A 27,429-nucleotide genomic window follows, 5' to 3' on the forward strand; every position below is an offset into this window, starting at 1 on the left:
ACCACTGACTGGAGCAAGGGCAGCATCTGACAATTAGGACACTCACTTGCTCCATGTCAGTGGCCTAGGGCAGCCTGATTGCTGCCTGCAGTTCACACCATCAAAGTGTTTTACTCTTAAAATTAAAATTTGAAGGCTAGATTTTCCCTAGCATTAAAAAAACAAAATCCAAGGAGGTGCACTGGGGTCCCCAGAGGCAGCCTAATTCTACTCCAGCTTGAGATTTGCTAATGCATCGAGGTCATTAATGTTTCATGGTGGTTCCATTTCTGCATGTGCACAAAGCCTTTACATCATCCTCACTTTAATGAACTCCTCCTGCTTCCCAGGAGGCCTTTGGAAGCAGGGATGGTTTTCCCTAATGAAACAATCCTGCCTCTTTGTTTTGAAGTTGTTTACATAGTTAATACCCCCTAAAGGGAAACAAGAACATAGAAGCCTGTATGTAGAGGCTCCACAGATAACGTACAAAAGTCTCTTGGGGAAATATATCATTAAGTTAGGGTTTGGGTATGTTTTTTGGGGGTTGAATTTTTCTCCTTTTTTTTTTTTCTTTTTTTTCAGCTAAAGGTTAATTTCTATAAAGATAAACAAAGGTTTGCCCAGAGCAGTGGGGAAAGTGAAAGAAGAGACCAAGAAGGAAATTATCCATCCAACAGGCCATTTTTCCCTTTTCATCAGAGAAATTTATTCTAAAACCAGACTGTATCTCTCTGCTTCAAATTCTTGACTAAACATAATTTAGAACAATGATCCTGGTTTGGATAGTGCTAATTCTAGTGTTTATGGTCAGAAGACCTCTCCTAATCTCTTTCTGAATGAAACCTCCAGCAACTCAGCCACTCTGCCATTAAGTCCCGTTACTCCCAACACAGGTGTCAGTAAATCAAAGATAGATTCTGAAAGGTAAGTTTCTGACCACAACAGAGACTGGTGGTCTTGGTTTTAACCCTCTTTGGCCACCTCTTACCTGCATTTAACTCACTTAGCCTATTTCCATGATAAAGTCAGAAGGTTGCATTGAAATAATAAATGAAGGTGTGTAATATTGTGTAACTGTGGTTTCTGATAGTTACCATGGTGGTTGTTAAAACCTAGGGAATAAATGAGCAGCCTATGATTTCTGAGACTGAAGCTCAATAAAAGCAAACCAAAACAACACCACACACAGGCAAAACCCCCAAAGAGGCATTCAAAGTATCATTTGTGTAGCTCACCTGACACAGCCCTGATACTGTAATTGCAAAGTGAAATATGCTTAGAGCAAAATGATCCAAATTGCCAGTGTCACAAGGCTGGTAATGAAACGTCTAGGAAACAGCAGGCTCCCGATGCAGCTGAGTGTTTGCATTTTTGAAAGAGAAACCGTAGAGGGGAAGAGGAGTGGGACCAAGCTGCCTACTCAGAACAGAGTCTTGTTGCAACAAAGAGGACGTGGTCAGGCAGGAATGAAGAGAGTGGGACACATTGTCTCCAAATTATAGTTGATTTTCAAGATAGCTAAGCTCTCATTTACCAGGTGAATATATTTTGATCAGTCCTAAGTAGACTGTGCCTGGTGCTACACGAGGTCATTTGAAAGTCCCAGCTGATGTGGAAGAGATTTTCTGAATATCTCAGACAACTGGAGGTCAAAAGACCAAGAGGTCTTTTATAGGAGGTTCAGAGCTCCCCTGCAGGGAATTACAAGTAGATTTTAAAAGCAAGAAATTCTCATCTTTATTCAAAATATGACTTTTTTTGGCAATGAAGAGTGGGAAAAAGTAAAGCAAGACTAGACAGACAAATGCTGCTTACTGCAGCCTGCAGGGCAGTGAAGGGTAGGGGCTCCTCAACAGCATCCCATGGGCCCTAGCAGGCCAGTCACTGGAAGTGAGGCTCTGGTTTCTCATTTGGAGTTTCCTTTTTTGCTTGTCATTCAAAGAGCATGTGCAGGCAGCTCCAAATGGTGAGTACGCCTTGCTTGGCTTGACTAGGAATGAACTGGAACAACTGCAGAGCTCCTGGATGCAGCCAGTGCTTCCCAGACAGTTGGCTGGGCAGGTGGATGAGGCACAGGCTGATGAGTCATGCCATTGTAAATCATTTTCCTTGTTACTTGTGACCCAGACTAGCAGGAAAGGGTAATTCTACCTGACCCAGAGAGGTCAGGATGGCATTTTCTAAACTTTGGCATCATTTTCTGTCTGTTTGTCACTGAATCATTCCAAAAGAATGGTGAATGACTTCTATTTCATGATTCTCAGACCAAGCTGCTGCTCCATGCTGTCACACAGCATCACAGGGTTGGAAGAGACTTCCAAGATCATCGAGTCCAACCCAGCCCTAACACTCAACTAAACCATGGCTCTGAGTGCCACATCCAGTTTTTATTTAAACACATCCGGGGATGGTGACTCCACCACCTCCCTGGGCAGGCCTTTCCAGTACTTTATCACCCTTTCTGTAAAACACTTTTTCCCAATATCCAACCTGTATTTCCCTTGGCACAACTCAAGACTGTGTCCTCTCGTTCTGTGAGTTGCTGCCTGGAGAAAGAGACCAACCCCACACGATACAGCCACCCTTCAGGGAGTTGTAGAGAGTGAGGAAGTTGTAGAGAATGGAAGTCTGCCCTGCTCTCTGTTAGCCAAAATAAATAGTGCTTCAATCCCAACAACACAATTCTCTTTTGTCTTTCCTGGAGGCTCCAATGCATTTAGACAAATCAGTGGCCATCATTTTTACAATCAGTGCCACTGCTGTACCAGGCTAATTCACAGCAGAATCTTGCCACTCAAAGCAGGGATGGATATTGCCCACTGCTATAACCATTCTCCTTTCCATGGATTTGCAAAACTGCTCTCATCTGTAGAGTTTATGAGCCTGTCCTAAAGAAATCATGGATACTGGCTCCCCATTTAAGGTGTTCCTGAGTCCACAGGGAAGGTGAGCCTCAACTTTTTTCATGCCAACTCTGTTCATGTCAGGGCCAGGGATGCCATAAATCAAAACAAATCTGCTGGGAGTCTCATGATTCAATATTAGAACACTGTGTTGTTCTAATATTCAGCATCTTGCACTAAAACTTTGCACATCCACTTTTTCTATATGGCCTATACAATTCCCATTGGATGATTGTAAATCATTTTCAGCTGGTAAGGACTTCAACTAAAACTGGCAAAACCAAAAAAAATCAGAGCACATGGACAAAACTTTATGGAGCCTATGAATTCACCAACACCACCAGATGTTTGCCAAGCCAGTTATTATAAAATCCCATGCAGCAGTTATCTTTGTGTAGCATCTCCATTGCAAAGAGGAAGGGGGAAGAGAAGGAAAAGTAAAAAATATGGATGCAAATCCCTCATTTTCCCATACCTACTTATCTTTCCTTTTAAAATTTTCCACTGCTCTAAACAGCACCCATGTCAAAGAACTCAGATTTTTTTTTGTGGGCCTCTTTTTGTAAGATATTTTTCTCCCGTAAAAAGAAATATCCCAGATTCTGGTTATTGAATGACAAGGAGTATTGCACACAGGTAATATCTAATTAGCACTAATTGAACTTTTTCATCAGAAACCAAGAGTTTACAGCAGAAATTTTTTAATTGTGGGCCAAGCTTGTAAGTCAGGGCTTGAAGTTTACACCTGCACATGTTCAGCAACTAAAGAGCACAGGCTGTTCTGTCAAGTAATGATCCATATTTTTTCTCTGCTTGAGGAAGGAAAACTAAAGATCAACTTTTAAAGTATGCAATGAGAATTTACTGAAGGGAAAAGGAGTACTAAGTCTTCCATTCACATGCCAGATGTTCCCATTAAACAATCATTTTCAGGAAAGCTCAGCTCATGTGCAAAGAGAGAGCTCCAGAGTTCAGAAGGGGGAAACAGACAAAAAAGTTAACTTTGACATAAGGGCAGCTGCTGAAGAGATTGTTCCTGGTTTTGTCCTAGTGCACCTCAATCCAGCACTGCAAGGGGTCAGAGCCAGGGCTGGCATAGCCCAGTGCAGCTCCCTGGAATCTGGTGTGAGTGACTGGCATCAGAGCACTGCACTGATTCACACCATCCTCCCAGTCTGGCAGCCTCAGGGCTGATGGGCTGTGACCTCCTTCTTTATTACCTCAGGAACCTGCTACTACATCTCATTTTCTGGTAGCAGAAATGACACAAGTGGGATTTTCCAGTATTTTCTTATTTTTGCTTTAAAAACCTCCTTAGGTTTTTGCACAGGTATTGGAAACTAAGAGGTTTAAGAGTTCAAAACAAAGCAGACACCTCTCCAAATTCCTCACAGTTTCTGTGCTGTTACTGAAAACACCCCTAGCACAAGCATAGAGTACATGGATGCTGATGCTGAGGGCATAGCTAGGACATCTGGATTAACTTAAGCCTCATTTAATTTTGGGCACAGGCCGAAACCCCCTTCCCTTCATTTGGAGCAGCAGCCTGGCTCAGAAGAGTTTGCTCCTGTGCTATTTGCCTTCACTAATTGGTCATCTGCCTGGTTCAGCCCTGCTGCTCAGCCAGCACGAGAGCAAACCACACTGCCTCAGCTGCTCTCTGCCCAGCAGCACTCCATAATTTAGGGAGAAGGAAGGGTATTCAAATCACAGAACTGTGATTTCTCACTGGGCCTCTCACAATCTGTTTCTTCAGTGGGTAGATCCAGGGCTACGTGGGCTGAGTTAAACCCCAGTGTTCCTTTCTGAACTTTACAGCAGAAAGAGGGAAAAAGTTTGCAGGTGAGGCAACCAGATAAACAACCTTTGGTGAATTGTCAAGGACAAGGAAGAGATGCGTAAAGGTCCTTTTTGTTCTCTAAAATTACATTTCTCTCCACCACCATACTAAACTGGTTCCATTTAATCTGAAATGACAATAACCAAGCGAGTTCACTATTTTTTTTTCCTGGCCATTTTACCATTGTTTTATCCAGCTTTCCTGAACTGGAGGATGAGGATATTAGATACAATTTCCCTCTCTCAAGCTCCCCTCAGTTCAAGTTATCTCTACATGCCCTTGGCAAGGGGCTCAGCCCTTCTCAAATTGCAGTGGTCCATTTTCCAGTCAAAGGTGTGTTGCTGCAAAATGACATATGGCTCAGTGCAGATCATCAAACACTCCTTGTCATGGAGCAAAAAAAAAAGGATTGGTGGGTGCCCAACCACCAGCACAGGCAGAAAAATGCACTTGTGGATCATGACAGGAGCAGGTGGCTGAGGGGGCCTGGAGGGCTCTGTGTGGCTGTGTACAGAACCTGTTCTGCAATGGAATGCCCCACATCTGAAGTGCTAGCAAAGAAAATAGCTTTGCTATTTGACATCCTTAGATGATATTTTTGCATTATGTTGGTGCTGCTGTGATCCTACACACTATTTGGTAGCCTTGCATCCAGAAATGCACAACAAACTTGGTGAAAGTGTTCTCTCTATCAAAGAGTTGGGGTTTCTGTCATGAATCTGAACTCACACTTCACAGACCACAAGGAGCAGGGGATTTTTGTCCACTAAGTTCCCTCCTGCTGAAGGTCACAGCAGCATTTTGCAGACTGGATGTGGCTCCTTGGTCCTGGGACATTAACAGCTGCCCTAGCACCCTCATCAGCACCTGTGAGACAGGCATGGGAGAGCCTCAGCACTTCTTTCCTGTCTGTCATGAGTTTGAGGCTCCTCAGTGTGAATTGGCTCTTTTAATGCACTTCAAAAAAAAATCAAAAAAAATTAAGCCCATGTGTGTCAAACGTAAAATGAGTCAAGACCCACATCACAAGACCCAGCAGGAAAGCCAGGACACGTGCAAGCCCTTCTCACTGTCCCATCTCAGTGAGTTTGAAGCTGATGCCCCCAAGTTTGTGTCCTGGTGCAGGATGACCAGGGGCAGCCCTTCCTCCCTTGCAGTGGTGAGGAAAGGGGTGACAGCTGGGACCACTCAGAGCAAGGCTGTGCCATATCCTGCCAGCTCAGTCTGCCTGCCACAGGAGTGCTCTGGTCTCATTGCTGACCCCACACCCCTGAGCAGGACCTAAAAATGGCTCTGTTTTCCACCATGCACATGGCTGGGGAGCAGAGCCTCCCTGCACCTTTGCCTCAAGACATCACAGTACATCCTGCAAAGAACATGTCTTGCCTGTGCACATTAAACACACCAAAATCACTTTATAACGCCTTCCTTTGCACTCCATGTGTTACTGTGGCAGCAGAGGTCTGCCCTGCAGCCCCAAAAAGCAGAGAGTCAGGGTGGGCAGTCAGTCCCCCTGCGCCGAGCCTGCAGCACCACCCTGCTCATTCCAAAGCTGGGCACCCCCAGAACAGACAGCAGAAGAGTGAGCTGGAGTGTGAACCAAGAGCAGCACAAACCAAGAGAGATTCTCTTTCTGAACAAGCACTAAGAACCAGAGCAAGAAAATGTCACTTGTTCCCCTGGTACTTATGGGGCAACACAATACTGGGGAAGATTTTATGGATCACATCTCAGCTCCCTCTTATCTCCTGTTCAAGCTGTTGACAGTGGCAATGGAGAACATATTGCTTTAAAAAAAAAATCTGCTAGAGCTTTTGCTGTCAAGTAGGTCTCTTAAACCCCATGGGTAATGTTCTCAAATGACAAAGCTGCTCTCCTTTTTGGCAAGGGTCTTTTATCAAGCAGTACAGCAGCACATTTTCAATCATCTCCGTATCACAATGAAGAGACAAACCCTGTTAGCGTTGTGCTCCGAAAATCATAAAATGCAGTGGCTTGGTACACCTAGGGACTAGGCTGGGCTTTGAGCTTCCATGAATCTCAGCAGCAGCAGGAGAAGTGTAATTCAATCTTTTTAACTTGGTGATATATATTCATGTCAGTGGCTTTAAGATAAGGAAAAGACTTTAGTAGAAGAATGAAACTTTTGATGAATAACTGAGAGTACAATGAATAATGTACAAATATTTCTTTCCTCTCAGTCAAAATGATTCCAGATCTTTTTTCATTTTAATCCCTGTTGTATTCTTCATTAAAAAAAAAATTAAAGAAATGAAAGGGGAAGAAAAAACTCTATGTTTTAAAGGCACTGGAGTTCTAAAAGAAGAGCTTCTAAAAGAAGCCCTCCTGATTCTACTGAAAGATATTTTTATGGTTTCTTTTTAACTGCTAGAAAACAGAAGATTGTTTGGGTACTGGCAGTAATAACAGTACTAAAGATGGGTTACCATGAAAACCTCAGTCCTACCTGTTCATGCTCTGCACAAAATGTGGGATTTATCAGAGAAAAATGTCTCCCTTTACCTGGGAGGTATTTTTCATCAAACAAGAAAATGTAACTGTTACAAGCATTTTCTTCCCTTGCAATTTCATTTTTAGTTCTGTCATGGCTAAAAAGTGATGAGAACAACATATATAAAGGTAGCATCATTTCTACAGAGAGGCAACAAAGGCAACAAAAGTAAACATAATTTGTTTGTTTCCCTACAGGATGGGAAGAGGGAAACAAGATAAACTGAGCACTAGCTCAGAGTCCTGCCCATTTCCTCACGGGTCACATCGAAGCCTGGCCTGAGTAAGACGCTTTCAGCAGAAGGGTGTCCCTGACCTGCAGGCTGACACAGCAGATGATGGTTTTTAACCCTCAGAGGAGGGAGGTCACACTGCCTGAACTGTTTTGAACTTAAATTTTGTGGTGGTAAAGTAAAAATGCAAAAAATGGCCATGCTCAACACCCAGATTTCTCCTCTTCCACTCCTTTGAATAACAAGGGTGAATTTCACCTCCCCACTAAACTGGCTGCATAGCTGGAAATTTCTGAGCAGGGATCTAAGTGAGTAAGAAAGGCAGAGAAGTAGGTGGTGGTGAAAGAAAGCAGCTAACCAGAAAATCAAACCATAACACAGCCATAGGAAAGTATTTGACTATAAAACATAGACAAATGCAGTTGGTGATGTTAGTTCTTACCATGGCAGTAACAAGAGGAAGAGCAGACAGACCCACTGCAGTGCTGCAGCCAGGAAAGCACAGCCCAGAGCAAGGACTGGGGCACGCTGTGTAGGAAGTGTTACCAGGTTCATGCAGCAAAAAAACCCATTTAATTGCAGGCTTCAAGGAAATTACTATTTTGTCCATGCTTGACCTCAATCCCACTCCACAGAGCTCAGAGCAAAGTCAAAGCTGACCTTCAGAAGTTTCTGGAGCAAATCCATTCCTGCCATGCATAGGTTTCCATCCCCTCTGATTTATGGAAGTCAGGCACATTGTGAAACACTATATTTGAAACATTATAATGTGAAACATTATATGAAATTGCTAGAAGGAAAAATTAAGGAAAAGCATGGTTTGCTGGAGCCAGCAAAGGTACAAATAAGCCCTTACTGAATGGAGCTTTTCCTCTATAAATAATGTCTTGTTTGAAGTTGGTCTCTGGAGGGGCCAAAGTCTGTTAGCAAAGTATTTTTTCTGAAATGAGGATGAGGAAAACACATTTTTAAATACCACACATGGGAATAAAACCCTTTACTGCCAAGCACATTGAGGATGAAGTGGGTCGTTGTATGCTTTGATTCACCGACTTGTGTCCCCTGCAATCACACAATGTATGAGTGCAGTAAATGCATCAGTCCACTTGCTGGTCCAGGACCTTGGCAATGCCTGGTTCTTGCCATGCAATAGAAGGATTTGCTCACTGAATGGCCTGAAACTGAACAGAGGAGGATACTTTTCAAAGTCAGATTCACACACATTGAGCACTAACTTTATTGTCTGCACAAGCCCCAAGTACTACAGATGAACCATGGTGAGTGAAGCAACCAGGTTGTCACTGAGCTTTGCATCCTCACTGGCTGGGGTGGCCCTGGGGCTCTGCAGATATGTTGGCAGGTTCCTAGGCTATCTATCAATTCACCCATTTCAAACAAACATAAAAAGGCTTTTAGTATAGCAGAAGGAGGGATGCTGCTATTACCCAAGCTAAGGAAGTAACGGAGGTGAGGAAATCAGGGAACCAGTCTCCTAAGGCATCCTGGTGAATGGGAGGCAGAGAAGGTTTTCTTCCAAATAATGTCTTAAATGATGACCATCTTCTCTGGAGAAATTTCAAGAAATATCCTTAGGGTTGGAATGTGCTTGAGACAACATTTCCACTGTTTAAGGAGGACAGGAAAAAACAAAGATTCTGAAAGTCACATTTTAAGTCAGTGTTAAAGGTAGGGACCACGTGCAGGTTGCTCCAGTGCCAAAACAGTTCCCTACATACAAAGGATTTTCCAAGCTTTCCTACTTCCCAAGAATGCTGTGCTGAGAATCCAGGGCATTTTCATCTAAAACTGTGCTCACATGTGATTTATAACCCAAAGAAAAGCATTCAGTTTGCTCCCCAAACTTTTCAGCAGTGCTTGGATCAAAAATTTTCAGGCTATATTAAGGTCTAGGGTATTGGTTTATTTTCATTAATTCATTTTCCTTTTCCTTGTCACAGCTTTCACAGATTTATGAGGTTAAAGAGCATGAAGCTAATTAAATAATCTGACTGGCTGAACATCTGTTGAAACATAGTAATAACTTCTGGAGCCAATGTTCCTGATGAGCTATTAATTATGATTTAAAAACTAGAGGCAGGGTTTTACCATCAAAGAAAATCAACAAACCAAAACCCTAGCACCCTTCTGGGCTCAGAGCGAACCTTCAGCATCCCTTTGAAGCCTTTCACACCCACTTACACTCTTTCACACCTTGCAGTCCAGGTGTCCCTTCTGGGCTCTCTTACAGCCAGAGTTCCTAATGTAAGCCAGATGGGCTGTAGGGAAGCTCCAGTCCAGTTTGCAGATTGTTGCAGATTGTGGCTGTGCAGCAGCTACAAACAGAAATTAAGATTCAGACGTGGTGGAGCTTTATTGCATGCAGACACCCACCTTAGCCCACAAGATAAACTAATGCATGATCTTAGGTTAGTGGATTAAGTCCAAATAGCCACTTAAGTAAGGAAATCTTTTCTTCAGTTGCTTCTTGCTCTCCATCCACATGGAGCAGCCCTGGACTGACTTAGGGGTTCCTAAGCCCAGAAACTTCCACCAGAATGATGTGCAGGAATTTGGTTCTCAGCCTGGCACAGTCTGTCCTAATTTGCTTAGACTTGCCTTGTTTTCACATCTTGTTCTCAAAATAGCTTTGTCAAAAATTTATTAATGGAGCAGATAAATGAGTAAGTTAGATCAGTTCCCTCCTACTACTCAGGATCAATTTATGTTTCAAGGCTGATGAAAGTATTTTGAATTGATAAGTAATTTGCAGCAGTTCTTAAATCCCCCTCCTCTGCTGGTAAATTATAGGGGCTGTGGCATGCTTGTGAGTGTTTGTGCAGAGTGAGGGTGTGCCCCAAGGTCTGCAGGAGCTAATGACAGATCCAGAGGAAAAGTGCCCACTGATGCCAGAGCATCCATCTCCAGGCTCTCCTGAACCTAAGCTTGCCTTTTCTGTAACTTTTCCTTTTAGAAATGGACACATTTTTCACACAGTAAATATTATCCATATTGTAAATTATTCATAGTCCCAAAGTGCAGTGGGTGAAAGTAGAGTTGAAGCTTATGCTGAGACTTTTCTGCATAACCTACAAAAGGAAGGGAAGTTTTACACAAAAATAATGAAGAGGAAAGTCCCTCAGCATCTCATAGTTTAGTTCAAATCTCTAACAGCCTGTAGACCGGAACTGGCAGGAACACTTCAAGGTTAAAAAAAAATTAAAACCACAGTCTCACAGGTATTCCTAACAGTATCTCAGATTATTCCAAGTGCAAGTGATATTATTAGGCAGTAAAGTCCAGAGCCACAAATGGATTTAGACTTTCAAACTTGCCTGCAGTGAGCTTCAAACCCTTCAGCATGTGCATGCTGTGAAGGGCTCCTGAGGGAAGAGAAACCTTTCTGTGTGGCATGGTTTGGGTATCACTCTTTCTCCACCCTCATGTACCCTCATGACACCCAGACCCACTCTGAAATGAGGGGTGTGTACACACGGGGACACTGTAAGTGCACCCAAATATTCCCACATGCAGCAGCAGCAGATGCTGCCCAGGTTGACTTTGACTTATCTTGGTTGTCAGATTATCTCACATTTATTTTCACCATCCCTTGTACTCATTAAAACTTCTCTGTTCTCCCTGGTTTCTCTAAGGGTCTCTCCAGGGAATGCTCATTTCACAAAGACAAGGACAGGTAGCTACACCAGTTGTCCTGGCCCAGACAATTGCCTCAGTCAGTTCCTGATGATCCACACAGCTCCTGTAAGGCTCATCCTTGTCTCCCTGCACAGACAAGGATTTTAACTCATTGTTTCACCCAGCATACAACAAATTATCATCCATGAAAGAGGATTGTGTCCCATGAACTGGCAAATATTGCACAGTGTTTTGTCATCCCATCTTCCTTCCCTTTCCCTGCTGACTCTTCAGGCCTGTTTTCCTTACAAATTTGCAACAGGAGCAGCTTCTTTCTCACAGCAACCACCCAATCCATTGCATAAAATCCAATGCAACCCTGGGCTGAGCTTTGAAACCAGCCAACAAATCCTGCCCAAGCCCTCACTCACCCAATTCTGCTCTATCAGGACCCTCAGTGCCCAACACTGCGACTTCAGTAGAGAATCCCTTACTTAAAACTTGAATCTCAATGCTGAGCATCAGGATGTGGAAGCAGGGATGACCCCACCTTATATGGCCTGAATTTGCCACATCTCCTGTTGATTCAGCTGATCCAGCCTGAGACTTTAGAAATTTCCTGTGCTCAAACCATTAAATGATCAACCAACCATGTGCCTCTCCCTGTGCCCTCTGGTCAGCCACTGGATCCCAGCCAGCCTGCTCCACCTCTCTTCCTCCTCACTCTGCTTCACATCTGGCTTCCAGTTTTTCTCTCCTTTTTGCCTTCCAGGTTCATGTAGCCAACACAAGATTTTAAAAACACACATCATCATAACATTTTTGTTTAATTTAATAAACACACTTCTGCTTCCTTCCAACTATGTCCCTGTATGTGATTTTTTTATTACTAGTAATAATAAAATCTCCCCTAAACTTTGGTCTGAAACTGCTTGACATTCACAATAAGGCATTAAAAAGGATTTATTCCATCCTTGAAGTATGCATGTAACTCCTCTTAATGTGAGAGCTCAGACTGATCTAAATCAAGACTAAATTCAATGATATCAGGGGGCCTGAACAGGTAGAACCAGCATAAAACAATGGTAAAACAAATCTTGTTATATTTATCAAGGGTAAAATCCCAACACCAACAGCACAATTGCCTTCTGTCCAACCTCTACCTGCACAACTACATTTAAAATACAGGCAATTGACCTACTAATAATATTTTTTTTTTAATTCAGGGACAAATTATTTTTTGTTTTGCTAGGACAAATCTTTCTTTTCTGCTCACACACAGATGTACATGAAACAGTTCCTAGTGAGCAACTGTTCTTTCCTCCATGATCCAAAATAAACTCATTTCTATGGTCTCGTATAGAAACATCAGCAGTTTTGTTTAATTAATGTTTCAGGGTCAAGGGAAAAATGTATAGATAAATACATTTAAAGGCTTTGAAAGCTTCATGGCAGCAGTCCAATACTGCTTTCCTTGCCTTTATTTGCTGTCTTCAGGGGGAAAAAAAAAAAAAAAAAAAAAAAAAAAAAAAAAAAAAAAAAACCAACAGCCAGTAAAGCTTAGAAAAGTGATGTGTCTTTGGGTCCTGGGCTCCTGTCACCTGCCATTTCCCTGATGTAGCACCATGATATACAACAGCAGGCCAGCGCTCAGTGATGTATTACAATAATATGTCAGTAATGCAATGGTGCTTTGATAGTCCTTAATAACCAGAGTACTTCACTGGGGAGAGGGCCAAGGGGAGGCCCAGGCAGAGGGCAAGGCAGCGAGGCACAGCTCAGCCTGTTGAGCTGTGTGGTGCCCTGAGTGAAACAAGACAGTGATGAGCTCACTCCAGGAGCAGTCATGATGCGTTTTGCTGAGCAGCACCGTGTTCCCTGACTGAGGGGTATCTGGCACAACCACGACAATTTCATAATGTAGCAAACAATGCTTACACTGCCCTTAATAAAGGGAATAAGAAGTCCATGCATCACAGAAAAAACAGCTGGATTCAGGCAAAGATTGAGCTACTGCTGATGCTTCTAGGCTATGAAGTTTAAGTGGCTGCACCAGTTGAAAGGAGGGTCTCAGTGGTACCTTGTTAAGCCATGGCAGTTTCATCCTTTGTGCTTGTCTGTCCATAACTTGTAGTTCAGGGTCCCAGGAACACAAGGGTTACACTACCATTGCTGCAAAGAGGGGCAGACAGGAACACTTCAAAAGCTGAGAGGTCTTCTGTGAGGCTGAAAGCATCTCATACATCACACTCAGGGATGGCCAACCTAGTCCTTCATTGCCTGACTTTTTCAGCTTTCTGACATAAAGGAAAAACAGAAACAACTGCAGTTTATGTACCTCACACCTAAAGGAAAGGAGGGAGGGTGAGGTAGGCATGTATGCATGTGCATGGTTGGAGATGGCTGATACAGATCCAAAGACATTTCCATGCTCTCTTTCCTGGTTTTCAACCAGTCTCTTGTGCCAAGGAGTGAACAAACCTTTTCTTTCTTTTTCTTTTTTCCCCACATTGGCACTTTACAGTCTCTTACAAGCTAAAATCAGATAGGTGAGAGCATGGGATTTATGGGGTTGTGCTTGTACAAGCAGAGTGTTCTCCCCTCCTAGTCACCTCTGAAGCTCCAAAGAGAATCAGCCTGTAGAATGGAAAAGTGAGAAGATAATTATTTTTGGAGAGGAGCAGTAAGAAGGAAGGAGAGGTAGTCGTTATCTCTTTTATCTTAAAACTCTTGCCTTAGAACATTTCTCTGTTGACACTCCATGTGCATGCGTGGCCCTGAACAACAGAGTTGGAGGGATAGACATGGCAAGGGAAATTCAGAAGAGAGAAAAGATTTTGTCAAAAGGAAATCTAAAAAGAACAAGGATTGAAAAAGCAGCCAGGGGTAACTCTGATGTACAAAAATACATTTATTTTCAACAATTTCAAAACCACTGCCTTTTTTTACAGTAGAAATATTCAAATGGAACAATAAAACCAAGAACAGTATATATATATGTATATATATGACTCATGCAGTTGTATTACTGTGTTCAATACAGGTATTGCAATTGTCTGTCTCATTTAATCCTTTGAAACCACAGTGGTGGTTTGGGTTTGGGTTTAATGCACTGTCCAACATCACAGAATGTGAGGATTCTGGTTTGGGTTCATTAGACCTGGAATGTGTGTGGGAGCTGCTTGAAGGGCAAGGGAGGAGAACAGGACATCAGAACATCTTTGTACATCTGTGAAACCAAAATTTAGTCCAGAAGAAAATGCACACTTCCTACACATGCTCTCATTGATGGCAACTGTGTCTGGAACCTCCTGTCACTCTGGTCTCACTCTGATCCTTCCAGGTTTAGTATTAGGGTTCTTGAGTACCAGTTAAATTAAACCAAGGATCTGTTCATGGTTTACATCAGACTGTCAGCCACACAGAGCCAAAAGCTGCAACTAGTCTCCAGATCTCATGCATTATTCCTTAATTACAGCTAATCCATCATGGGGGGAAGGCTGGCAGTGATAGAGGGCAATGACCCAGTCTCTTGCTCTCTGTCTCTCTCTCTTTCATTTCCTCTTTTTGCATAATTACAGTGTGGGAGCTATTTATGTTCCATTGATGCCGTTGCCTATTTCCCTCATTACTCAGGTAAATATTAATCTACAGCTTCAAGGATTTCCAATACATTTTCCTCAGGGGTAAAACTTGCAGGGGAAAAAGCCCTAATGACAACCCCAAGTTGTTATTTCCCAGCAAGACAAATAAAAGTGGCCAGCACTCCAGTCTGTGCTAACAGTGCAGCTCAGGACATTCAAAAAATGTGAACAGGACTGCCTGCCCAACCCAAACCTTACAGAGGTCCCATGGACAGACAGGAATGCAGGAATTATCCTTCTTGTATTCTCAAGGAGCATATTTCAGTCATGAACACAAGTGTTTTTTGAGCTGCCACCAGCCCTGACTGTGCCCTAAAGAAACAGGAATGAGCTGGTAAATGTGGTCCCATGCACACCTTGGGCACACACCCTGGTCTGACAGCGTGTGACAAACTGCACTGAGAGGCAGTGACTGCCACCAAGCCTTAGGGGAGAGGAAGGCTGAGCAAGCAGAAGAATCAGTCAGGTTTTCCTGACATGCAGTTCTGGCTTCATGGATTTTTCATGTTGCTTTGTGGGATACTTTAGGAGCATTTTGTATGGAAAATGACATTCTAGACAGATGTTTCACCAAAAGTGTCATTCAGAAATTTCTCAGCCTTCATTGAAATTAAATTTCTTTTTGACAAGTGAAAATTTTTCCCTTTTTTTCAACAGCTTACTCCTAATTTTTCCTTATTACTTTCTCCCATCTGAGACATTTAACAGTAAATTTTAAAAGTGTAAAGGAATAAAATGTAAAAAAAAAGTGAAAAGAAATTAAGAAAAAAATTGTGAAAACTGTAATCATTTACCTTTCTTGTTAAAGTTATATGAAATCGAGCCCATGAAAAACCTATAAAATTGCAAACAACAATGAAAATTTTCACTTTGCCTCGTGGCTTATAAAGGAAAAAGTTAATACAGAAAATACTGACTATTTTACATTCAGCCCTCTGCAGCAGCTCACCACAGCAGTACCTTAAATCCTAATAACCAGCAAAGACTGAGATCAGCTCACAGTTTAGCTCAAAGCCCATGGGACCACTGTTTATGTACATCCCTCCCACCCATACCTAAATGGGAAGCTCTGGCCTTGTGCTAACAGTCTTATCACCAGACTGGGCCATTACTGTAAACTACTCTGCTCTCAGTAGAGCAGAGACAGTAATGCAACAGTTTATGCACTTGTGATGGATGGAAAGCAAGGTTAAATAGAATAACACAGCCATAGCTCTTCACCTTCTATTAGAAACCAGAGCAGAAAAGTGAGGGGGGAAACAGAAGAGAAATATTTTTAAATCAACAGGAAAAAAAAATCCACAAACCTGACTGCAAAGAAGAATTGAGAATATTTCGTTTTAGTACTTGTCAAGAAACAATTTTTTCCTTTTTTTTGGGGGGGGGGGGCGGGGGGGGGGGCGTTTAGGTTTACAATTTTAATCTTGAAACACCTCCTGAGTTCTGCAAAATTGTGTTTAACCACTTTTCTCTCCAGCTGCAGAGCCATCAGGATTTTAACCTTTGAAAGACATTCCAACCATGAACAGAGTGAACACCTGTAGCTGAGGCTGGTTTGCAGCCCTGGCCTGTTGCAGTGCAGAGAGACAGCAAGTAACACCTAAATTCCAGCCATCTCCTCATTTCAGATATATTAAAGGTGACTGAGGTCCTGTATCCAGATCCTAAGAAAGGATAACAAACATTGTCATCTGCTGTCATTTCTGCCTCCTGCTACCAAACACTGGAACATCTTCCCAGATATGCCCCTAATCTTCCTTCCCTTCTTGCTGGGTCCTATAAGTCAATTCTCTGCAGAATAAGGTTCATTTTTGAATAAGGTTCATCTTCATCAACTCAAGAAAAATGGATAAAAAGTAACTCACCATTAAGTCAACCTCTTGCCCCAAAACTCTACCTCTTCATAGGGGTATCCTCAATTCAGTGTAGTAAAAAATGTCTAAAGAGCTTTTTCAATACCTTTTCTTCATTAACCTCCCTGTTCTAATCAGAAAACACCAACCCAGCATGCAGAAATCTCCACTCTGAACTGGAAGCTGCCATTCTGCAGCACTCACAAGAAGGAACCTTTCACAGCTCACTAATGCAGGTCTGACCCTCCACTGCCCTTTCCAAAGAGCAGCCCCTAACTGCATACATCATGTTCAGCCAAAATATACCACTCTTACACATCCTAAACAGCACTTCACTTCATCAGCTTAACTGCAAAAAGCATGACTTTCCCCTGGGAATAGAGCCACTGCAACCTGCCCCTCTGTTGAGATGAGGTTGTGCTGGGTATAGCAGGGCCACTGATACTTGCCCACACAGAGATGGTGATAATTTCAGGATTCTTTTCCTCATTTTCACTGACAGATGCCACCAAGATCATTCTCAGAAGTGGGCAACAGTGACAGAGATGAATGGATGATAAACATCATTAAAATATTCATGACAGGCTCATAGTCTGGCCTGCTAATATCTTTTTCTGCTCCATCACAGGAAATGACACCATATATATATATATATATATGTAAAAAAAGGCCTGCAGTTATACATAGAGAAATAAACCACTCTCTTTATAGAGAGCAGTGTCAGATTGAAATATGACAGACAACTGGAACACGCTTGGAACCCAAGTGTGACTCAGGTGCTCACCAGGGTCCCTGTTTGGCTGGCGTGTGTGTTTGTGTGTGTGCACGTGGGCGTCCATGTGTGTGTGTGGTTCAGGTTTTCTTTTAAACATATCTTCTTTTACTAAACATTAAATTATTTCCCAAGAAATAAAAAGCTATTTACACTGTAATTATCTACAGTAGGCCTTCGGCATCCTCGCTATTCACATGCACAGGGTTGGGGCTGCATTCATAAACTCAGGCTTGCTCCTCCACTGCTCGTGGTGCTGTCCCCTCCAGCCAGTCTGCAGTCCAAGGAACACTGACTTGTGTGTTTGCTCTGATTTGTTTGGTTTTTTCCTTTCTCAGCAGTCAACAGTGCCAGAGGGTGACTGAAATTAAAAGCAATTAAAAGAGGCAAGATCCTGCAAAAAGCTGAGACATGCATGTCACTGGGAAGCGAGGGATGTTGGCATGTTGCACAGCCTGGTCCAACAACCCAGTCTGAACCCTCTGGCAGGATGAAGCAGCTGATTCATGACTTATTCTGAAAAGGGCTGAAAACATTTACAATTTACAACGTGTTGCTGAAGGTACAACACCTATCTGTTGGATTTGAACACTGAATTCCCATTCCGTATTTAACAGGAAGCTGGCATTCAAATCTCATTGCACACTCATTCTTTGCTTTTATTTCTAATCTGATGTGTATTCCCTAAATATGAAGAACCTCTGCTATTTATGAATGCAGCCCTGGTAAACACAAAAAGCCCACCCCATTCCCTCCCAAATGATAATAATGACATATAACTCTTTCTTTTTTCATAATAATAATAATTATAACAATAATAATTACAAATAAAAAGTCAGAAATGCTGTAGACCAAGTGGATTCTCAGTATTAAACACTAGTGCAGTTGGGGATTTCCTTTGTGCTTTCACTGTTGGCAATTGTTGAGATGCTTCCTGTGGAGGAGAAAATGAAGAGAATCAGTGCAGTGGTTTCAACAGTTTGGTCTATACTGCTTCTCACTCCTCCTTAGGATGTGGCAGTGTAAGTGTAAAGACAGAAATGATGCTTAAAAGTAACACATTCTTTTATGTATTTGCAATAAACAGGGAACATGCTGAAAACCCAATTACTACAGCTCAGCTGACCAGCAGTAAACTCATTAAGCTATTAGGGACATATTTGTTTGTAATCACAGCACACCAACAGTGTAAGCTGAGATGACTCTTCTGAGGGTGCAGGGAATTTGGCACTCCTCCCCAGGAGAGGCAGGGTCATGAGCAGGAATAGGTGTGAGTACAGCTATTACTAACTCCTTTATACCTACTGCTGGCACCAGGTTCCTGCCCTGGGAAAAGCTGAAAAGCTGTAAGAGAAACTCCATTACCCTGCTGCTGAGAGAGATTTACTCCTCAGCACTGTCTCAGTGCCCCAGGGCTCTCCCTGGACCCCGGGGTCACAGTCACTGCCTCTCCTAATACCCAACAGACCAACATCTTCACCCAAACTGTGAAACAAAACTCAGCTGAGGGCTCTCACCCATCACTCGTGTGTCCAGCTCTTTGTCCATCAGCTCCTCAGGGTCTGTGAACTCGCTCAGGGTGATCTTGGGGGCATTTTCACTTTGGCTGACAGAGCCAATCATTTCCTGCTCTTTGTCATGCTGAACTTGGGCATAGATGTTAATCCAAGGGATTTTCCTGGACAGGAAAGGAAAATGAGAGGTTATGTTTTGTAGCACAGGGATTCTCAGCATGTCATTTATCAGTGAGACAAACTAAGCTGAGACCAACCCCAGAAATGCAGCACTGGCAGTGATGCAAAGTATGAGCTGTCAGAATGGTGAAAGTACCACACAGACGTTCATCTCTGAACGTGCCCTTAGCGTCCACTAATTCCAATAACACCCTAAAGGCACTCCAAATCTCAGGCCACTGTCTTCCTATCATGTGCACAAAGGCTCCCTCAGCTGCAAACTTCAATGTTCTCCCCTTTTAAATGAGAAATCGTGCACACTGGACACTGCACTCAGCTCAGAGAGCAGCAATCAACTAAGCACAAGCAGCTGCAATTGTCAGCTCTCTCAGTATTTATTATATGATCAGTGTTGCATTGGAAACCAAAAGTAAAAATCAATTCAGCACTAGTATCAACTGAGCAAAAAAAAATTGCTGGGCTTGTTCCTGAAGACAGGCCCACACTGACTCAAAAGAAATTGCCACATTTGAAAGAGTTATAAAGAATTGTTCCTGCCTCAGTGTCAGAAAGAATTTGGACCTCATAACACTCATCCAAAGTTTATTTGTTACCATTCCACTGCAAAAACCAGTTTGTCATGCTATGGATCATGCAGGTTTGCAGAGACTTATTTTTCCTTGCTGCTCAGAAAGCCAAGGAAGTTAAGGAACTATTTCTTCCTCCTTCTCCCAAGCAAAGTTACCTTGGCCTGCTAGAATAATATCCTTGAGAGTCAGTTAGGTAGACAGATTATACAGGCCCAGACAGACAGGTAGTAATCCCTGGAGAAATGCAAGTTTAAAATGAGAGATCTGAAAAGAAACTTGTTAAGCATCATGGGGGTTGGCAGGATTATCTGCATTGCCTCTTGGAAGTTGACTGTGTTTCCTAATGCTCTTAGAAAGTCTTTGTGCCATGCAGGTCACACTGCTCCAATAAGGAAAATTTGACTAATATTTTGAGCTCCTTAAAGCACACAGGGACGAGAGAGAAAGAAGATGTATTCAAAAGAAATAATATAAAATGCCATATCTTTATGCTGATCTGTCTGCTGTTGGATATGTCAGAGATTGAAAGTGGTGGAAATGGCCTCAGCTCTCATGAATTCAATAGATCTATGCTGATTTTACTCCAGTGAACTTCTGGCCTCAACCAACTTGTGCTATTGGCTTGATTTGGCATTCTGTTCTTAACCAGCATCAAGCCAGGACATGTTTGGGATATTTACCTGCAGCCAAAAAAATCTCATCATCTTCCCCCTTTGTCCTACCTTCTAATATGCCTTAAATGCCACCAGAAGATATGGGAACTACGCAGGAAATGAGTGAGAACCAATGCATTCCCATAGGATCTAAGGGCCCAGAATTTGTCTGGGGATGTAGAGACATGAGAACATGCCTGGAGATAGTGGAGGACTTAGTTCTACCCCCAAACCACGCAACGGCAGAGCAGCCATCATCTCTGAACTTCAGCTGGAGAGTGAGAAAAGCTCCCTGGAATTGTGAGGCTGAGAGCCAAGGTACTCCAGAGAGTTAAGGGAAAAAAGAGACTGAGATGTCTGTACATATGTGAATGCATACCCCAGTGTGTGCTTATCCTGCTGTGCCTCCCAGCACAGACACAGCTGAGCACACACAGGCACTGCTGTCCCAGGACACACACATGGACTGCCCACAGCCCCACCACGGCTCAGCACTCACACACACACTGTATTGACTGATGTATGCTCAATGTTCCAGAAAAGAAACAGCTTTTTTACAGATTATTTCCATACTTTTCTCCTCTTCCTTCGTGTTCCACTGGGACTTCCTCAATAAGCATCTCCCTGGCAGAAGTGTTTAACATGCCTGCTGAGTCTATAAATTGATGGACTCGTAATAAGGACTTTGTGTGCAAACCAGCAAAGCACCAGATCTATGAATTTGTAGAATTAAAAAATCATGTCAGCCTATGCTCTCCCATAACCTTTCCCTGTAATCAGAAGTTCTGTATTCAGGCTGGGACTACCATTAATCAAACAACACGTGGCTAATGGACCTCTGCATCACTGAGAGCCACAGGAAAGCTTCTGGGTTTGCTCCCCTTTTTTCCATTAAGAATCATTGCACACTCTCACTTCTGCTCCACTGAGCCAGGCATTTCAGGCAGAGCTAAAAACTTGCTTTCTGTTCTGAAAAATCAAGTTGGGAACACTCTGTGTACATGACTTATCCTAAACTTTATCAATTTGATCTGGCTTTTTCCCCTTTGGGATAGAGAGGTAAGAGGGGACAGCCAGTTAATCAGCTTTTGGACTAAGCAAAACTGATGTTTTAACCACCTTCCTCCTCACTTATAATCTGTAATACAATCAAGTTTCAGACAGATTTTAGCAAGGCAGGGTTCTCCACAGCCCTAGAGCACAATAGAAGGCTGATGGCTGCTATACCCAAAGCTCAGGGTGCTTCAGTTGTAGAAGGGTCAGTTTTATGAGCTGTAGTAGCAGAACATGACCTGGAGAGTGCCAGAGTGCATTAACAAGCTGCTCACTGTCCTCTGGCAGCTGGAATACAAAGACCCTTCACCCTGGTAATTGCTGACCACAGGGCCAAGGACTTCAGGCCAAACCTAGGAAACCATCTCACCAAGACACAAGGGAAAGCATCTTACACCTACATCTTGTCACATCCCCCTGGAAGACTTCTCTGCCTTCCCCATCCTACTCCTGGGTGTGAGAGTAATCATCAGCTGCCTCCCCAGCACACCATGAGATCGATGCCTTAACAAATCCCATTCCACTGGAAGGCTGCATTCCACCTCACAGAAGCAGAGAGGTGATTTCAGAGCTGCAAAAGGAGGTTGTGCTAAAGGCCTTGAAGTCTGCATCTGAGCAGAGTCACACAGATGCCTTCCCTGGAAATTGTCCTGGTCCACTGAAGTCAGTGGGAGCTTGATAACAGTTAGCAGGGTGCACTACAAGGAGTGCCACTCACTGATTAGGACAATGGTTAATGCAAGACATTAGCAAGGAAAGAAAATTTAAACCTAGAGATTAGGATAGATGCCTGTCTTATCATATAATTTAATTTTGAATATTTTTTGTATCCCACTAACATCCTCAGAGAATACTAGTCTTATCCTGGGGGGCAGAAAAGCTGGAGAAAGCAACATTTAGCTGGAATCTGGACAGGAAAAGCTCTAGTTTTTAATTTAGAGGAACTACTAGGTCCAGAAAGTTTTATTTATTTAATTTTAAGTCAGACTCGGCTTATGTTTCTAACAGAATATTTTGCCACTGGTCAGGATCTAGGCACGCAGACCATTTTATACTGTAAGTACTGTACTGAATGCAAAGTTCCTCCTAAGGAGCTCCATCTGCCTAAAATATATCCTCATAAAGCAGACCTTCAGCAAACAGGCCATTCTTATCACATATTTTGTTTCACAGCTTGCAGCAGCCAAGTGCCATGGGCCAGACCTGGTCCTGCCTGCTGTCTGGAAGCAAAAGGTTTATATTAACATCTGTCAAGGTAAATCTCAGCACATATTCCCAGAGGCATTTTGATGCTTTACACAAATTTTTCTGGCTTTGAGTCTCCCACCTTTAACATAAACACACCTGTTCCCCTGCAAGATTAGCCTACTCACTTTGCAAGATACAAATGAGACGCTGGCAGCTGGGCAGGTGGGTACAGGCTGTGTGAAGTCATCCACCATGTGGTTTTTGACTAAGCTTGCTTTGTGTATCTCAGTACTCAGTGAGCACAAAGGTTCCCATTTCTGCTCTGCGATTTAAATACCTCTGCTGAAGCAGAAAATGATTTCTGAGCTCTTGGTGAAGTTTTGCAGCACCAACTTTGTGGTGAAACAGCAGTAGATGGTTTTTTCTCCAAGTATCAGAAATAGGTAACTACGTTCATCCAAGACTGAGGCTAGCACAGTTCGCTCCACATTTGCAATTCAGGCACAGCTCTGCCTAGGTTTCCTGTAAACTGCCCAGTCTCTTCCTCCCAATCCCAAAGTTTTTCAACTTACCTCTTGAATTTGTAGATTAAAAAAACAGCCAAGCCCACAAACACCACTGACAACAACATCAGCATCGCTGAGCTGCTGTGACCTGAGCTGGAATCCACAAGGGGTGCTGCAGGAGGAAAGGCAAAGAATTACACTTTTGGGATATTACAAGAAAACACATTAACTACTGAGAGTTGAGCTCAACTCTGTCACATCTGTTTTATCACTACTGCATGGTGCATGCTGGTTTTGGCAAGACCAATCAGTAGGAAACAAATCGTTTCTCCTGTCCTTCAAAAGTCAAGGCCCTTTTTCAAGGCAGTGCAGTCTAACATCCCTGAGTGAAAAGGCACAGCAAGCCACGCTTAGCTGAATGCCCAACCCCTCCTGTATTAACACTCTGGGCTATTATTTTCAGGTTTTTCCAGGTACTGGAGTGGAAATGAATTTTATGAAGCATGGCTTAATACACATCTATTCCCCTTTGGAGGAATTGCACCTTAGAGCATCAATGAGCAGCACGACTCCCATCTTCCAAGGATATTCATCTATCTCATATGTGACAGGGATCTACTATTGTGACAAGCCTCAAGGTCCATCCTTGCATAGGACCTTAGAGACTTTTAAACTGAGTCAGTTTTCATAATTTGGAAGAGCCCAAAGCAAAAATCCTGGATCCAAGCACACAATGCATTATAATATTTAGGAGGTTTTGATCCTTGACATTTTGGCTGGCTAAATACAGTATATTTCTATACCTTGTTTATGCAGCTATTCCAAGAGCTCATCAGAGCACACCATCTTAATGGCCTGAGCACTGTGCTGAGATCAAGTGTCTGATGAGAAGTCTCTAATGATGCACAAATGATTATAAGTAGCAGCTGAGTGTTTCTCATTTTGCATAAATATTTGGCTTTGGTGTTTTACTATTCTTTATTTTTTTTCTGTCACCCTGATGATAGGGACAAAGTCATGCAAAGAGAGGCAATTCTGATTTCACTGCCAAATTTCCACACCTAACAGTCTGATCCTGCCAGTATTCTGCTGCTAATACTTGTGTGGGAAAGACTTAATTTCATCCAAGTCAAAACACTATGGGAATGGTCATGAAACAAATGCAGCACCTGCAAGGATAGCCGCAAAATGTAATTTAAATGCAGTGCCCTGCTAGAACCAAGTCAGATTCTGGAGAATTCCAGCCACCTGGAGACCTCAGACATTGTATTGCACTCCCAGTTTTGCAAATTAATCAATTTCAGGCCACTCCTATTAGCATCTGACTCACATTCCAAAGGAGCAGTCAGAGAGTGAAGGTAAAAAGGCATTACCTTTTTGCAGGAAAGGTCAGAAGCCTTGATTTAGTCTGGCTCTTGGCTCTCTGAGAAGAAGCTGAAGTGTATTATTGTGGGATATGAATCCCAATCTTTCAGAGAGGTTATCAGTAAGGGCACTTGCACAAGATCCGACATTTCAGACAATTGCAAGGGCAGTGATAAAAAGTAAGGGCAAAAATAAATCCATCACCTTCTTTGAAACCATCACTGTTTCATCAATAGCTGAGACCTTCACACTAGGCTGGTTTAAAGTAAAGGGACTGATCTTTTTTACTTTGTGCAAAAATGGAGATAGGTAGCGTTGAAATTTAAATAAGTTCTAATTTTTGGAAGTTAATATTCAGGGAAATATTCCCTGTAAGAGGCTTCAATCTTTTCCTGAGTGCTCTTTCCCTTTAAAGCTTCTGAGCTAGTCATAACAGTAACAAGCCCTGTGCTATAAGGATTTGATCCAACATCCATGAAACTTTGTAATATCCCACTGAATTCCACAGGTGCTCAATAAGGACTTAATAGAACACCATTCACCTGGTTTTCTAAAACACTTAAAAAACACCAATGCACTTGTTAATGAAGCCACAGGGAACTCTCACAAGGTACTTTTTGTACTTGTACAAACTGGAGCATGAAGATGCCCCTGATGGGTTGGTTTTAACACTTCCTCCTGCTACCAAAATGTCTCAACTGGCACACAGCCCAGTGCCACAACTGTGAGTGCTCTGAGGTAGGCTGATCCTCCTGGGGTTGTCTGAAGCCCCAGGACAACCACAGCTGTGCCTCTGACTCCACACTCACCTAGTGTTAGCTGAGTAACATACACAACCACTTCAACACCAGGCTTCAGCTCAAACTGGACCAGGTTCTGGTTGAGAGCATTAAAAAGGATTTCTACCACCTGATGAAATAAGAAGAGATGCAACAGTTATAGTATAGAAGATGGCAAAGTCTGGAGAATATTCAGGAATACGCAAGGCCCATGAATAGTGGCTGACATCTCTTACTGGCTTCAGCAGGGCCTGAGGAAGTGGAGAGAAATGCACATGTGCTTTAGGTGGAAATGGATGTCATTGCATGTAAGTGTCCCTTACAGAACTTATGAGACCCTCATTGCATGTTATTATATCTCTCCTGGGCAGCAAACCTAGAAGGTGAGTAATTTTTTTTTCTTTTTTGGGGAGCTACGGGAAGAGAGAAAATAACTAAGGACCTTTTCACCTTCCACAATATCCTTTGAGTCTGATCAAATGCATTTGGAAATCACTGACATACTGGCCTTTCATTGGTGGATAATGAAACCACATTAGGCAGCCCAGACCTACATTTCTTTATTCCCATTGGTCCTGTCATGTAGCTTCTATTTAAATAGGCTGTTGGGGGTGACACAATCCAGTTTAGGTCAATGGAAATTTTACCATATTTCTGCTTCACTTAGAAAAGGAGCCTTGGACTGGGTGTACTGGAATTGCTGAGCTGATCAGGAACCCAGCTCTGATGTGCTGTTTGGTTGCCCCAGAGCACACACTCAGCTCATCACCCCAGAGCCTCAGTTTGCTAATGCCTGATCTCCACAGAGTAGTTCTGATGGGTAGGGCACAGCTAATGAGCAATTCTAATAACCTACTCTCCAGGCAGAGCTCCTCAAGCAGAAGGCAACAACAGGTGCCAAAGTACAACTGAGTGGACTGTCAACTAAAATTAGAGCACTAGAGCTTTAGGCCTCATAGTCAATTAGCCAGAAATCTAATTGAGATGTCAGCATAACACTGATATATAAAATGTTGACACAACAGCCTGTTCAGAAGGAGTTTTAATACTGGTAGATCCTACTGAACAGGACAGAAATTACTCCAAGACCATCCCTCCAAAAAGCCTTTCAAACCTTCCCACCTCAGTGCATCTTTCCTGAAGACTGATCCCCATAAATTAAAGACAGCAGCTTTGATAACTTGTTAGGGAAAGGGAACTACTCTGCAGGGACTGACTTTACCTAGTGGGTGACAAGAACTTCCACTGAATTCACCAGTCCTCTGAATAATTCAATGCTTGATCCAAACTTCCAAGAGTTACTTGGCAATGGGCTCACACATAGTTTGCACACTGTAAAAATGCTGCATACAAGAACATTAGCTAGAGCCAAACAGCCTTTCCAGCAGTACTTCACTCCTTTGCCTTTATGGACCTGATTTAATCACTTGGTAATTCTAACATGAAAGCTTCAGCAGCCTAGTGCTGTTGTTCTTTCCTTGCCTGCATATCACTGTTGCTATTCATCACTGTAATTACCTATTTATCTAAATGGATGGATATTGTAACTTCCAAATATACTTTGCACAGGCCAGTCACTGCTGCATAAAAAAAAAAGAGATCTTGTTTTGGTGATCTATGAGCTGAAGAGTCTGATTTATTTTTAGTAAACCTCAGTATATTATCTCGCTGCTTTGGCCTCCCTTTATTAGCATTCCTCCAGGGAGTAGAGGGAGTACATATTCAAGGTTCCTTTGGCCGTAACTACTGTAAAAAGGACACTCCACTGATTTAGGAAGAATCTCTGCTAGTGGTAGACTGTGATGTATCTCAGTGAGGTATTAAAAAATCCTGGTTTTCCTCGGAAAATAATTTTCTTTAATGCCATAACCGATACTGCCACAGTCCCAGATGCATCCATTCCCACCACACTTATTGCAAGCACTTCCAATGCTGCTCAGCTTCAGGGGCCCATCTGCAAGCAATATGACAGGAATAAATGTTCCATGAATCCTTCTTTCCTTACTTGCTCCAGATCAGCCTCACTGCTTTTCCTCCTCTCTGTTGTGTTTTTGTGGGGCAGTATGAAGAGCTCAGCAGAAGTAGGCAGCCCAGGGAACACAGCCACCAGGATCTGTTCATCAGGGATACCAGTCACCTAGAAGAAAAGTAAAAAGGAGGTCTCAAGCTGCTATTTTGTTACTTATGTTTCCATTCCCTTCCAAAAATGGCACTCCCATCAAATTGTTATTTTCCAGTTCTGCTGTAGGTG

General features: G+C 42.8%; 1 protein-coding gene across 1 annotated transcript in view; it reads right to left on the minus strand.

The window, feature by feature from the left end:
* Nucleotides 1–18,240: 18,240 nt before the first annotated feature.
* SORCS3 (sortilin related VPS10 domain containing receptor 3) overlaps nucleotides 18,241–27,429 on the minus strand; it is a 266,550-nt gene continuing 257,361 nt past the window's right edge. The window contains exons 23-27 of the mRNA XM_063406430.1: nucleotides 27,184–27,315; nucleotides 25,209–25,308; nucleotides 23,101–23,206; nucleotides 18,889–19,049; nucleotides 18,241–18,305 (exon numbers count right to left, since the gene is read on the minus strand). Coding sequence (XP_063262500.1) covers nucleotides 18,241–18,305; nucleotides 18,889–19,049; nucleotides 23,101–23,206; nucleotides 25,209–25,308; nucleotides 27,184–27,315 — 564 coding nt within the window. The remainder of the gene's footprint in view (nucleotides 18,306–18,888; nucleotides 19,050–23,100; nucleotides 23,207–25,208; nucleotides 25,309–27,183; nucleotides 27,316–27,429) is intronic.

This window comes from Prinia subflava, chromosome 9 (assembly GCF_021018805.1).
Source record: "Prinia subflava isolate CZ2003 ecotype Zambia chromosome 9, Cam_Psub_1.2, whole genome shotgun sequence".
NCBI lineage: Eukaryota > Metazoa > Chordata > Aves > Passeriformes > Cisticolidae > Prinia > Prinia subflava.